General features: G+C 30.6%; 1 protein-coding gene and 1 pseudogene across 1 annotated transcript; one reads left to right on the top strand and one right to left on the bottom strand.

The window, feature by feature from the left end:
• Positions 1 to 2,361: 2,361 nt before the first annotated feature.
• On the top strand, positions 2,362 to 3,619 carry LOC115966601 (annotated as a pseudogene).
• A 3,884-nt stretch (positions 3,620 to 7,503) lies between these two features.
• LOC115968784 (protein DMR6-LIKE OXYGENASE 2-like) lies at positions 7,504 to 12,657 on the bottom strand. The gene is made up of 4 exons (XM_031088283.1): positions 12,332 to 12,657; positions 11,989 to 12,224; positions 8,445 to 8,772; positions 7,504 to 7,845 (listed from the first exon to the last, which is right to left on the bottom strand). The coding sequence occupies exons 1-4, from the start codon at positions 12,608 to 12,610 to the stop codon at positions 7,618 to 7,620; spliced, it is 1,071 nt and encodes a 356-aa protein (XP_030944143.1). The 5' UTR covers positions 12,611 to 12,657; the 3' UTR covers positions 7,504 to 7,617.
• Between the last annotated feature and the right edge of the window lie 1,998 nt (positions 12,658 to 14,655).

Here is a 14,655-nt window from a genome sequence, read left to right as displayed (position 1 = left end):
TTAAAAAAAAAAAAAAAAAAAAAAGGAATGGTCAAAAAGTTTTATGTTAAGTTATAAAAAAATATAGAAAAAAAAAAAAATCAAAACCGGCCAAAACCAATTCTGGGACACAGTTTTAGAGATTGAACCTCCTATTTACTAATTTTTACTAGTTTTTGAATTTTTTCGATTTTAGGGTAATCACTGGTATGGTATAGGTATGGCTAAACTAGTGAAATCAGCTGATCAAGTCTGGTTTTGAGACTATGGTTGTCACCCTGAAATTTTACAAATTGAGCATGTATAATGTACATATTCATTATAATCATTATTTTTACTTATCAAAAATATATATATATATATATATATATATATATATATATATATATATATATATTTTAGGCACTTGTAGTGTTTCTCAAGTTTATTTTCAATGGTTTTCTACTTTCTTGGATATGGTTAACCTTCTCATTAGTACTATGTCCTCTGGCCCATAAAATTGTTGCATTTTGTGTTTTTAATGCTTACATTTTCTTTCTCTTATATTTGGATGATATATCATTTTTATTTATTGGTAAGAATAATTTATTGAAAAAAAACTATTTCATGCAAAAAAGGTATGAATTAGCCAAAAGAATAACAAAATAAAATTCCGGTGTTACCAATTGAATTTCAACAATGTAACTATCATAATTGAAATCCAATAAAGAAAAAATCATACTATCAAGCATTGTTGTTTGCAGCTAGGATTGTTATCTGGGGTTTAACAAGGCCCACAAAAGGGGCTTATGTGTTCCTTGGTCTAAAGTATGTGTGTACAAGTTGTGCGAGCAGAAATATTGTTAGTCTTCTTGGATTTCAACAAAATGAATGTTAGAAAGTCCTGCAATCAAACTGGTGATAAACTCTCATGGAGAAAAATACCCAAAACCAGTGTTACATAATTCAAGTCTAAATGATAATAATAATAATAATAACCATAACCCAATTACTTATGGTATGATATTTGAGTAAAATAAACTCCATGCTTTAGGCAGCATTGATCACCATTTCTTTGATTTGCTCTCTTAAATTTTCAATTCCAACCTCTTGAGAGTGATGAAACTAGCATAGAGGTCAAAGATCAAACAAGGAGATTCTAGAATTGGAGTCTAGTTTTGATGTGGGACCTAATTGGCACCATTCAGAAGCTTTTTTTCGTCATTGATGAGTCTTAGTAAGATGCATAATTTGGCAAATTCAAGATTTACTAAAATGAGAATTAATTGGTTGTACCAAGCCCATGAGTCTTCTTTTTAATTTTCAAGTCCTTTTACCTTTAATAGTTCTTTTATTTCTTAAGGCCTTAGATAACTAACCAAATTCATATAAAGATTGAGAGTTTAAGAAAACTGTAGCAGCTTTTCTTATAGCTTTGTGGGTGTGATTGCAAATTGAGAGTTTAAGAAAATGTTCATCTCTCTGAAATTAATTTTAGAGAGATGAACATTTTTGACAACTTTTAATGAAAAATTAAATGTAAAAATGAATGATGGAAAAGACTCTTTGTGATAATTGAACTATCATAATATTTTAAATTGTTACTTTTCTTTCACCTTTAGTTTAATTTAATGACTTTATCGCCTCCAAGCCATTTGTTGAAGAGTTAATTAACTTCTGTTGGGTCTTGTTTTGAAGGTTATGCTGAAAGTACTAGTGGTGGTTCGTCTTGAAGGCACAAATGTGATCAAAAAAGAGCACAATCTCACTCTTTTGTTCAACTTGTAAGTCCAAGGCATTTACCAGACATTGTGTGAAAGAAACAAAGTTTTTATTTTTATTTTTTATAGAAGAAGAAACTAAACTCAAAGGCTGACACTTCAACTTTGGGGAGTGTCAAAGTTCATGTCTTTCCTGGTTGTGTTAAATCGAGGTACTTTTGATGATCACTCTTCATTTTACCATCTGGATATTCCCTAATTTTGGTAAACAAGTTGTGGGTATCTTTGAAAACAGCAATTGTTTCATGGTTCAGTTGTGGGTCTCTGTGTCTTAGAGTTTCATGGGTTCTGAATGATTTTTGGAGTTTTGTGTGTTTTGGGTGTAACTAATTGGTGAATTGTAAAAAGGGTCTAAATTCAATTTGAGTTATGGAGAACATTTTAAAAGGAGACTAGTTTGGAAATACTGAGAAAATTGGATATGGAATTTTAGCTATTACTTTTCTTTTCTTTTTCTTCTTTGTCTTGTTCCTTGTTGGCTCTTGTTTTGTATACTTCCTGTGTGCGACGGTTACACCCACCTTTTTGTGCTTTCTTGAATGAATTTTGTTTACTTATCAATTATGAATGAGATTATAATTGTGTTTTTTATTGGTTTGGTTTTAAAGATTTTGCCTGAAACATGTCTAATTCTTGTGCTAGGCTCACTTTTGAGCGTTAAATAATTATAATATTTATATAGTTTACTTATAAAGAAGAAAGATTTAGGATTTATAAGGTTCTTTTCTTAGCTTTAGGATTTATAAGATTTAGGATTTATGTTGAAAGTTGCTGCCTAAATGGCTTTTAGGAAATCATTAGTAGTGGATTTGTAATGGTTTGGTGATGATTTCACATTCTCATATCAATTTCAGTTGCAAAGCCATTAATTGCTGATGAAAGTGCAAATTCACATGAATTATCACTTGTATTTGATCAAAACTCCCTTAAAAAACTTGAACCTCCACTTGTTCTTCAGAGTTTGTTAACCATGGTATCCAATTGTAAGACATTTCTTATTACCTTCATAGTTGCCACAAAAATTGTTGTGATTTCAAAATTGTCATTCCTATCATGATTGTAGGAGGTGTCCTCTTTAAGGTATATATTGTTGGTGAAACTATAAAGGTGGTCAGACGTTTTTCCTTACTTAATGATGTCTGTAAAAAGGAGCTCTCTAAAAATGTAGGTGTGTATCATGTTCCAGGGGTTTCTTATGCCGTAGCTTCAATAGATGATGCAAATTTGGACCCTTGTGTTGTTGGTGAGCCATCCTTTCTGAGAAAACATTTCTTCAATTGTTCCTAATTTTCTTATTTGTTTTTCAAGAATCATGTGTTTCAACATGGGTTTGGTTTGAACTGTTCTGATGGATTTTAAACTTATGGAAAAAGATATTTCCTATTAAGGGTTAATGGAGATGATTGGATTGGTTGAGCCTTGGAGCCACTTCATATTAGGTTTTTCTTAGTGCAATCTTGGTGATGTAAAAGCCTAAAAGGGGTTGTGCTCAACGCATCAATAGTGACATTGAATTGTGTTCAGGTCATGAAATTTTAATTTTAGGCTGTAGGTCACAAAACCTCTCTAAAATTTTTGACCATTGTTTCCCCTGCAGAGCTTCCTCCATGACCTTTGCTCAAGAAACTTGCAAAGGAACTTCGCCATTGACTGGTTCTTTTCATCATTCTCTCTATGATTTCATGGAAGCGCACATGTCCATGCATTAATGAGATGATGAAGAGGGGAGATATATTTCATTGCAACAAGTTTTAGCTTGGTTGCATATCTTCATGAGGAATTCATTATCATTTGATTAGTATTTGAGTGAATAGATTGGAGCTTTTATTATGTATATGATATTGAACTTGAGTATTATTTTCCCTTATTAGTAGTTATTGATTGAGCAATTGTTATGCTTATATGAGTATTTGTGATTCAAAATTTTTTATGTGCATAGGATTGTGCTTTGTTGGTTCCCAACAGGTACCCATGTTAAATTCAGAATGTAAATTTTAAAGAATTTTTTAAAAAAAATGTAAAATATTATTAGCGACGACAATGTCAGCACTAATATTTTATCATATCATTAGTGACAACAAACAATATCATTGCTAATATGCAATTTTTAGTGATGACATGTTTGTGGTCACTTATATATCATTATCTGTGACGACAATAGGCGTCATCACTAGTAATGACATATTAGCGACAACAAAAATGTCATCGTTAATAATAATCTACTAGCGACGACAAAAAAATTTATCACTACTAATGAGCTAGTAGCAACGACATTTCGTGTTGGGTTCTTGAGTTATTTATGACGACAATTGTCACTATTAGCGACGACTTTGTCATCGTTAATAGTATTGTATTTTCGATGACATTAATAGTGTCACTAAATTTTTTTTTTGTTACCATTTTTGTTTAATGAAAGTTAGCAACAGCATTTTTCATCACCAATATAATTAGTGACGATATGTAAAGCATTAGCGACAACTATATGCCGTCACTAAAGACCAAATTTCTTGTAGCCTTTTTTTTTTAATTTTTAATTTTTAATTTTCCTTTTCATTCTTTTACTAATAAAGTAAGATCACTCATATAGATTATAACCTTCGTGATCCTCTCCATTAATCCCCATGAAATGTTGAAGGTTATTGCTTTGAACCTATAATTTTTTTTTCTTAGCAATCAAGGAGACAGAGAGAGGGGTCAAAATGAGAAATGTGAAATTTCTTAGATGGAATTTTTTGGAATCTTTTCATCGGGTTATGAATTCAAATGAAGGATGAGGTGGAGCAACAACATGGAATTTAAGGAAGAGAGAGAAAGAAAGAGAGATGAGACTTGAGAGTGACAAGGAAGATAAATTAAAGAGAAAACTAAAATAAAATAAAATAAAATAAATTTTAAATGATTTTTTTTAATCTAAATAACTTTAAAATAAATATTAGGTTTCACAAAAATTCATTTTAATTATCTAACTTTGCTTTCATTAATTTCAGTCCTTTAACTTTTAATTTTATTTAATTAAAGATTTTCTATAAACTTTTGTTATATGTTATGGTTAATTTTCTAATTTTTAAAATTTTTCTTCCAATTTTTAATTTAAAAAATGAAATTAATTATTGAAAAATATTTTCTAATTTTTTTATAAAAAAATTTAATAAAAGTTGACGGAAATGCCTTTGTTGGGTTATAGGTTAACCTCGGTTAATTAATTCAATTACTCAAGTTAATTAATTATGTCAAATTACAGGCAAATCGTGGAGGCACTAACAAATCATCAAATAACCTAAGTGCAACAGAAATAAAATAGACACATTTATTTGTTGACAAATGGAGAAAACCTCTTGCAAGGAAAAAAAAAAAAAAAAACTCCATCAAGTGAATTTCAAGTCACCACTCCTAAGAATCCATTAATTAAGAACAAGCAATTACAAATATAAAGAATCTTACCACTACCAGATCTATCCCAAAATACCAACCTATAGTTGAACTTTTGCTCCAATCTCCAATTGGACATGATCTTATAAAAGACTTCTTCCTTTGCACGAATCCTGGCTAGTACGTAACTAACTACATAGCAATCCTTTGATTGTTGTAGTTGATTTGCAATAGCTTCACATATAAATACCAATAAGATCTTCAATGTTAGTGCTAGAGACATAGATTGGTTACAGAACCCAAAGACGTACAAGAAACGCAGTAATATCTCTTTCTTCTATAGGAGAAGGCTAGGATTTCAAAAAGAAAAACTTATGAAGCTTTCTAGGGTTAGGGTTTTCTTTATCCTCCTCCTTATTTAAATAGGAGTTTAATAGGCCTTTTGAATAGGCTCTCCTATTCCAATAAGGTTTGCTCTCCTAGTTCTATTAGGTTTACACAAACCCATAAACAAAATAGCCTATTAGAATAAAACGTTGCAGACTATATCAGAAATCCTATAGCTTGATATATCGAGGGGTATCGAGCTTTATTAAATCTTGATATATCAATAGGTATCGAGGAGGTATCGAGACTTGCGGATTCAACTTTTCTTGAGCATTCTTCACGTCATCAATGTAATCACTTATAATGATCATCTTGAACCTACTTAGATTACCCAAATATAAGTAAAGTGTGTTTTGTTATAGGATATGTCAATCATAAAAAAAATAATGAACCTAACAGCCTTAATTGAATAAATCTGAAACTTAGAGGACTAGAATGAATGAAGACAAAGTTAGAAGACTGAAATTATTGGAGGTAAACCAAACCCATATATGAGACCATTATCATCCTATTAATTACCATTATTATCAAAGTACATATTCAAACAGGTTTTTGAAAGTGGAAGTAAATTTTAGCCGAACTTTTATTATCAAACACTAAATTCGGAGACCAGTTACGATAAAGCAATCAACGAGCACAGGCTCCTTTGCTAATTTGTTCAAAATCTAACTGGAATTTATAACTAAGTTTGCCACTTTGTTGCAATTCCAGAAAATCCTTGTACGTTATTTCAACATTTGAAAGCTTTCTTGTCAACAAACTCTGGTGCTGGCCTTATAATTGTGTCTAGTGATCGTCAATGTGGCATGGCTATGGACATCTTGTTCTCTCTTTACCATTTTGTATACTCAATAGTTGAAATTATGAATTCATATGAGATTTCATCTTTTGATAAATAATTATTGTACTATAGTAATAGCTCAGTTGTTTTATATAAAAACATATAACAAATATGATATAAAATAAATAGAGAATAAAATATTACAAAACTTATTTAAAATATCATCCCATTGACATAAAAATTTGATCATAAATAATTAACTTCATAGTGATAACAACATCCCTTGCAATCTGAAAAATAGCGAGTCACTTAACCCCTCGCAAAAATGTTTTATGTGACAACTTATTGTTGTCACTATTGTTCCTAATAAGTTGCCAATAACTATTTTCAAGGGCCAAATGATTGCAAGAATACCATTATTTGTTGCTAAAAATTAAGTCCTCAATTTAAAATTTGCAAAAAAACTAATTGCAAGGTCATAAAGGCCCTCACAAATAGTTGTTTACGATAACTACGTCCTCTTGATAAAAATAAGTCATCGACTTTTCTTGTAGTTTGGTAATATATTTGTGATGGTAGATTTGCAATTCATTGTCTTTACTAGTAGAGACAGTGAATTGCCCTTATAAATTAACTATTAGCAATGGTTTAGTTGCAAAATCCTTTTTGCAATAAGAGCAAATATGATGACCTTTCACAGTCATATACCCTCACTAATAACATTTTGTAATGACATTTGACATATTTTTAATGGAGTTTGACCCTTGCCAATAGACTGTTTTCATGTTGTTAAAAGCTAGCAAAAAAGTTTATAAAAATAATGTAGTAAAATTTGTAGTATCAATATTATCCGGTCTATATTGTGGGAAAAAAGAGGCTAATATTAGGTATCATAGATAAATACATTTATAAGAAGTATGTATGGAGGATTTAAGTCAAGTGCCTTGCAGCTGAATTGACACCTTCTCATGCACAAAGTTCTTGGGGATCTAGGGATGAAAGGTTTCGAGCTGCGGGATTAACAACATATTTTAATTATTTCTTAAAAAAAATTGTATGGTGGTTTTTAAAGAAAAAAAAGGAATATATGTGTAAATATGAAATTTATTACATAGTAAATGTAGAATATATTGCAACAACATTTATTATTAAATATTAAATTCAACAAACATGAGAACAACATCCTTCTCAAAAAGAAAAAAGAAAAAAAAAAAAAATATATATATATATATATATATATGAAAACAACGTGGCAGTTTATTTATTATTATTATCAAACACTAAATTGCGAAATTGGCTTTGTAAACCAATCAACAAGCTCAGACTATTTTGCTTTGTTCACTACCCAAATTTAGATCTCAGCCTGCCAGTTTGCTGCAATTCCAAAAATTCCCTATACGTCATTTCAACATATGCAGGTGGATGACTTTCCTTGTCAACTAACTCTGGTGCTGGCCTAATAACTGTGTCTAGTGATGGTCCATGTGGCAAAGCTATGGACATCCTTGTAGCTTTGTCATTTACAAGTGCCCGGTGTTCAATACTCTTGCACTTGCCGTTGCTCAAAATCTTGCAGGGAAACATTATTTATGTTCAGAAAATTTTGATTAATTCATAAAATTATTCATTTAGTTAAATATTCATTAGGCTGGAATGCAAAGAGCATGATAAGTGAAATAATTAAAGACATTGGTATTTAAATAAAAATTTATATAATTAAACACAAACACATAAGGAAAAAAAAAAGTAAAATCAACTCACATTTGTATATCCGCTTCATTGTTACAATCACCTACCCTCTTTTTAATTTTGTGTGTATATATAATGGACTTATATAAAATTGATCTGAGAAACTCTTTTATTAATTTGATTATAAGTGAATCCATCTTCACTTATTAACGTTAAGGCTATTGCGATTAAATTTTATTGTTAAATTTTTTATTAACAATAAACAAAATATAACAAAAATTTATTTGAATGACAAATGTTTTATCACCTTAAACCTAAAATTGTATCAGACCGACCTCTCTAGTTTACTTTAGTTGGCATAGTTGCTTATCAAGAAAAAAAAAAAAAAAAAAACACGAAAGTGAGAAAGATAATGTGGAGATGAATAATACATGGAGACAATAATAAAAATGGAGTTCAAGATGCAAGATAGAATGTACCTCCAAGTGATCAGCAATGTGAACAAAGAGTGCATTGGGTAGGAGATTGACATTGATCCATTTTTCTTTATGCAGTATTTGAAGTCCAGAGATTCCATTATCCACCAAAAGGGTTAACAGACCATGGTCCGTGTGAGAGGGGATGCCAATTGCTCTATCTGGCTCTGGACAAGCTGGATAATAGTTAGCAGCAAGAATTTGTAAACCCAACTCGATATTGGTGGCCTTGTCTATGTAGCTCTCTTCTAGACCCAAGCTCTTTGATATAGCTTTTAGTAATACTGTTACTACTTCCCGATTTTTTTTGCTGAACTCCAATGCAATCTCACTGTGTTAACAAAAACATAAATAAACCATTCATTATGAATTGCATATGGCCCATGACATGATTCTTGATATATTGAAAGTTTTAATCGAATAAGAATTTTATCAGAATTAATACACTGGGCCTCTTTGTTCATATGGGGAAACGTTATCGTCTTGGGTTCATGATTAGAAGTTCAATCTCTAAAACAAAGCATTAGAGTATTAGTATCAAATGTTCTAAAAATTATTTTGACACATCAGAAACTTATTTTATTTATTTTAACACACCATTTAATAATATACTCCACGTCACACCTTTTAATTTAACACACAACTTATTAAAATAATATAAATACATATGAAAATAATAAAAATGTGATGGCTGAGAGAGAAGACTAAAAGGAGAGAAAAGAGAGAGAAGAGAGCTTGACATGAGAGAGAGGAGAGAGAAGACTGGAATATATAAAAAAATTCAACTTGTTACAGGGTATTATAGCATGTTTAAAATTATTAAAAAAAGAAAAAAGAAAAAAAAAAAGAGAGAGGGATTTGGCAAATCTCATAGAACATGAATTTTGGGGTTTGATGTGCTAAATGCTAAAAATTTAGCATTTAACACATTTAATGCTAGTGCTCTAGGTTGTAGAAGTTTTGAAGTCATAAGCTTGAGTCAAAGAGCACTGAAAAAATTACATACTCACTCTTATATTTTGTGTTGCGAAGTCATGAAAAGCTATTGCTGGAGTGTGTATGATTTTTCAGTGGTTCTTTTAGTTACCGTAGTCCCACTCTTTTTGATTTTTTTAAATTTAAATTAGTATTCAAATTGACTTTTTAAAATTTTTATTTTAACAAATGAAATTAATACCTTGCTTATTGTTGTGATTACTAATCTGTATGCTGATTTTTTAGATACTTAATTCTTTTTACTATATTCATTTTAGTTCTTGAAGTATTGTATAAATTTGCTTAGATATTAAGACCAATAAAAATTATTTTTTAATAAAGATGAAAATGACAAGATTTTGAAATATTCCAAAATAAAATAGAACAACAAAAAAGAGAAATAATGTCAATTTATTTTATTTATTTATATTACTAAATAATTAATACTTATTTATGTATTTATTACGTCACTAGTCTAACTGCCGTTCAAATCCAGTTGCACAAACCAAACCAAAAACCTTTTTTTTTTTTCTTTTTTTCTTTTTTTTCATCTTCTTGATGTGTTTCGCTGATTCTCTTTTAATTCGACACGTGTTTCTAGACTTGGCAATATTGGACTTGGACCACATAACTTGCCCAAACCTAACCCAGAAAACAGGGTATGGGTTTTGTCCTATGTTTGATTTAGTTCGACAAGTTCTGACTCGTATTTGATTTTGACCCAACCCGGTTTGGTTGAACCTATACCCAACACTTGCATTAATAGTATATAATTGTTTATCTATTTAGTTATTAACATCGGTCAATAATATTTAAATTAATTTTACTTTCAATCTTGTCTTTTAATTTTATCTTCCTAAATTGAAATCCTAACTCCACCACTATATATAAATATATATAGTATGAGTTTGAATTAGATGTTTTTTTTTCTTTTTTTTTCTTTTAATATTTAGCTTGTTAGAATATGTATAACTATTTAAAAGTCTCAATCTTTTTAAAGTATAACTATAATTTTAACAACTTTCATCAAATAAACAAATTAATAAGCTTTAAAAAAAATTAAAAAAAAAAAAGATAATACAAAAGCACATTTAGTTTATAGTTGACCTAACTTTATTTTATGTTTCATGTATACGCAATTTCTTTTCATATTTTGTAGAATTAGTTGATTATTATAATTTATTATCAAACTATAAACTTATGGATTTCTATATTATGCAGCATTTATTTTTTGTGTGTGTGTGTGTTTTTTTTTTTTTGTTCTTTTATTTGTATTGAAAGAAATATGAAAAAGAGGTTAGAAAGTATGTTAAAAGTTTTGGTTTAATTACACGTTAGTTATTGCCGTTAATGGTGGCTTCATGACACAAACTTTTAATCATACACTTTCAAAATGTTAGGGATCTTTTGGACATAAACTTAAATTTAAGGAATAAAATGAAACATTTTAGAGAATATGGACCATTTTTTAGGCAAATGTTAAGGATTAAAAATGTAATCAAACCTAATGTTATTCTATGACCGAATAAGAGTTATAAAATATTAACCCGGTTTAATCCAATAAGTTTGGAAAAAAAAAAAAAAAAAATTAGATAGCTCTGGAGCGAGCAGTGCTCTAGGCTCTCCTATGAGGGTGGTCCCTATGATGAGTCTCACATGTAAGGTTCACCTTCTATGTGAAAAACTTGGAGCACTGCCTGGAGAATACCTAAGAATTGCCCAATAACTGTCTGGTGCAAATTAACTAGACCGGATCAAACTTGAATCCAGTCAACCCGACCATACACCTTATAGGTCTAAGACCTGTTACCTATTACATATGTGGTCATACCACTACGCTATTACTGAAAATTTAATGGACGGAGGGCCTACATATGTGGTTGGACTACGTTGTTACCTTGCTCTGGTTAGTCAATATTTGGGGTGGTGAGATTATTAGAGGAAGGAAAGACAACCAGAAGGACATAAGAATGAAGTGAAAAGAGAAATAACTCACAGTGGATTGGGTTTGATTTTCACCCATTTACTATTTTACATCTCATTTTTATGAAAAATTTTTAGTTTACATTATACTAACAATATAAATTTACATTATAAATGCATAAAAAAGAGTATAAAAAATGTATAATATTATTCACATTTGCAAAAATATTATACATTTTTGGTGTGTCAGACAGACCAGCGTGTAAGTTTACATTAGTAGACAAACCTATAAAAGTCTCTCCGTGTGTCCTTAGTAAACCAATTTTAGAAAAATCCATATTTTATTCAAGTGTGTTCTCTTTTTCTCCAGCCAATTCACATTAGTAAAATTCATATTTTATTCACGTGTGCTCTCTTTTTCTCCTGCCAGTTCACACTGCCGGCTACTTTTATCCACGTGTTCTCTTAAAAGGCAAGACCCTGGTCTTGGAGACCGCATGCAGAGAAAGTTGCCAAAGCAACGAGACTTATGACCAAGACTTGTTTCGAGAACTTTAACTACGTACTTTAGAGCAGGATTTTTATTCATAAAATATATGATATGATTTAGGAGCTAGGTTAAGTCTGAAATGAAAAGAAATGTACGTACCTGAACCCAGCAGGTTTGTTGGGTGAATGAAATTCAGGATAAGTGAAGCACTTGAGATAATCTCTCCATAAGTTTACTTTATCCATCGAAGGATTAAAGCCTGTACCACACCTGATTGGATCCATGACATGGTTTCCATGAAACTCTTGCTTCTCCTTCTCTGGCAGGTTGAAAAATTCTTGAAACGACTCTATCATTGCCTTTGTGAGGCTCTCAGGCACACCATGATTAATCAACTAATTAAGACTCATCAAATTAATCCCACTAGTACCATGCATATCCACTACCGACACATAACAAAATTTAATAGAAAGCTAAAGTTTAATAGATAATTAAACTGTACCATGAAGCAGCCCCAGTCTGAGCAGGCTTTGTTGAGTTGATGGACGACTTGGGACCGTTCTTCAGGAGTACCAGACACAAGAAGAGAGACATCGATAATGGGGACTGAATCTTCCGCATCATCGGATATTATTGTTTCATCATGGGGATTATGGGTGAAGGAGTAAATTGAAGGGAGGGAGGAGAGGCTAGCTGATTCAGCTAGTGCTTTGACGCTTTTCATCTTAGGTGAATGAACAGTTGATGCCTTCAAGGTATCAAGTGGAATTGTTGAAGCCATGGATAATTAGAAACGAGGAGAACACAAGAGACAGAGAGAGCAGCTGAGTTGCGTTATGTTACTGATAAGCTATATATAACAAAAAAATAATAACTGTATAATATATTTTAATTTGAATATATATTAAATATATATTTAAAAATTTAATAATATGTTAAATATAAGTAGGAGGGCCTACTAAAGTTGAAAGAAAGCAATAATCAACAATTGTTGTAGTGCGTTATTGAGTTGTCGGGGTTAGTCAAGGAAAGACAACACAAATAGTTGGGGTTTGTGGAAAAACAACACAAAGGGTTGTGGTTTGTCAATGAAAGACAACACAAACGTCAGAAGAATTAATGAAGGGGAAAAGAGATAGCAGTCATAGTGGACTTCCGATTTTGATTATCACTCATTTACGGGATAAAATGGGCTTCTGTCCTTTTTGGGCAAATTAATTAGCCTTTTACCCTTCTTTCCAAACTAAATAGGAAAATGTCCCTTTTTTGAAAATCGAGTTTCTCAAAATCGAGTTAAAAAAAAAAAAGAAAAAAAAAATTTGGAACCCTCTAGTGACGTTTTTAAGGACTTATAGTGACATTTTAAAAACCTATAGTGACGTTTTATAACTTGATATCCATAAAATCGAGTTATAGGTAATAAAATTGCCTATAACTCGATTTCATGGATATCAAGTTACAAAACGTCACTATAGGTCTTTATAAACGTCACTATAGGTCCTTGAAAACGTCACTATAGGACTTAAATCGATTTTGAAAAACTCGATTTTCAAAAGAGGGGTATATCCCTATTTAGTTTGGGAAGAAGGAAAAAAGGCTAATTAATTTGGCCCAAAAGGGTAGAAGCCCATTTTGTCCCTCATTTACGTACTATTTTACACAAAAGAGATTATTTTTATAAACTGTTTTAGTTGTAAAAACATGCGTATAATACAAGATTTTATTTATTTATTTATTTGTGTTTTTAAATATCCACATGCAAGTTGCAAGCGTTTGAAAATCGGACCTTTTAAAAATGTGAAAACTCTCACATTATTTGTGGATATGTGTGAAATAACATGCAAATAGGTGTGAAAGAATGCTGCTAAAGCAACGAGACCTATGACCTGGACTTTTTTTCAGTTGGAGAATAATTAATTGAAATGCAATTGTAGGGTAGGTGAGGCCTGTAACAAACCTAGAGTTGATGGTCGTATGTAGGGAGCCTTTTAACTAAAAATGATAATAGAACTTGCAAAATAAGTTTTTTTTCTTTTTCTTTTTTTTTTTTAAATTAAAACATATGTAGAGGGAATAATGTAGAACAACAGCTAATTAATATAGTATATAATGGTCAAATTATTGGTTATATACTGAATATTAAGATCAATTACTAATAATTTAATTAATATGTGGACTATTTTATCTTCCCAAACTATGTTTGGTTGAGTGGATTTTAAGGAGAATGGAAAAAAGAAAAGAGAAAATAGGTGGGAGTGTTTGGTTGGAAGGGGAGAGAGGGGAAAATAGCGAGGCCCAACTATTAAATCTCCAGGCCCACCAAAAATTGATTTCTCCAAAATAGAGAGAAATGTGAAGAGAAACTTAGAACAAAAATACACGATTGTTCTGGATTAAAATGTCACCCTCCAATGTTTAAAGTGTGTTTTGACTTTTGTCATTTTCTCATTGGATTCTTGTTTTTTTCTCCTCTCCTCCGTTACTTCTTCTACTCTTCAATTCTTCTATTTTTCCTCAACCAAAAGCACCGGTCTTTTTTTTTTTTTTTTTTTTTTCCTATGTTACTTATTTATTTATTTTTGTGTGTTCTTTTCTATTTTCTCATTTGTCACTTCTCTTTTTTTCATCATTTTTTCCTCATTTGTTTTGGGTTCTTGTGCTCATATTTTATTTTTAATGAAGTGTCCACCTATATATAATTTTTGAATAAAAAATATAATGTGCAAAATTTTTTATCTAATAAGGGCATGAGAGAAATTTATACAAACTCTATTTTTTATGCTTCCACTTTTTTTCCTCAACCAAACAAAAAAAGTTTTTTATTTC

Source organism: Quercus lobata, chromosome 11 (assembly GCF_001633185.2).
Source record: "Quercus lobata isolate SW786 chromosome 11, ValleyOak3.0 Primary Assembly, whole genome shotgun sequence".
Classification (NCBI taxonomy): Eukaryota; Viridiplantae; Streptophyta; class Magnoliopsida; order Fagales; family Fagaceae; genus Quercus; species Quercus lobata.
Note: the sequence above shows the minus strand (reverse complement) of the source record. Positions and strands in the feature narration are given on the sequence as shown.

What these genes read in the sequence shown, in the direction of transcription:
- LOC115968784 (XM_031088283.1), bottom strand. Translation starts at nt 12,610, where the DNA reads ATGGCTTCAACAATTCCACTTGATACCTTGAAGGCATCAACTGTTCAT. An exon ending in CAGACTGGGGCTGCTTCATG is followed by an intron (nt 12,225 to 12,331) that starts GTACAGTTTAAT and finishes AGTCTTAATTAG; the next exon opens with TTGATTAATCATGGTGTGCC. An exon ending in ACATTGCTGATCACTTGGAG is followed by an intron (nt 7,846 to 8,444) that starts GTACATTCTATC and finishes TTTCCCTGCAAG; the next exon opens with ATTTTGAGCAACGGCAAGTG.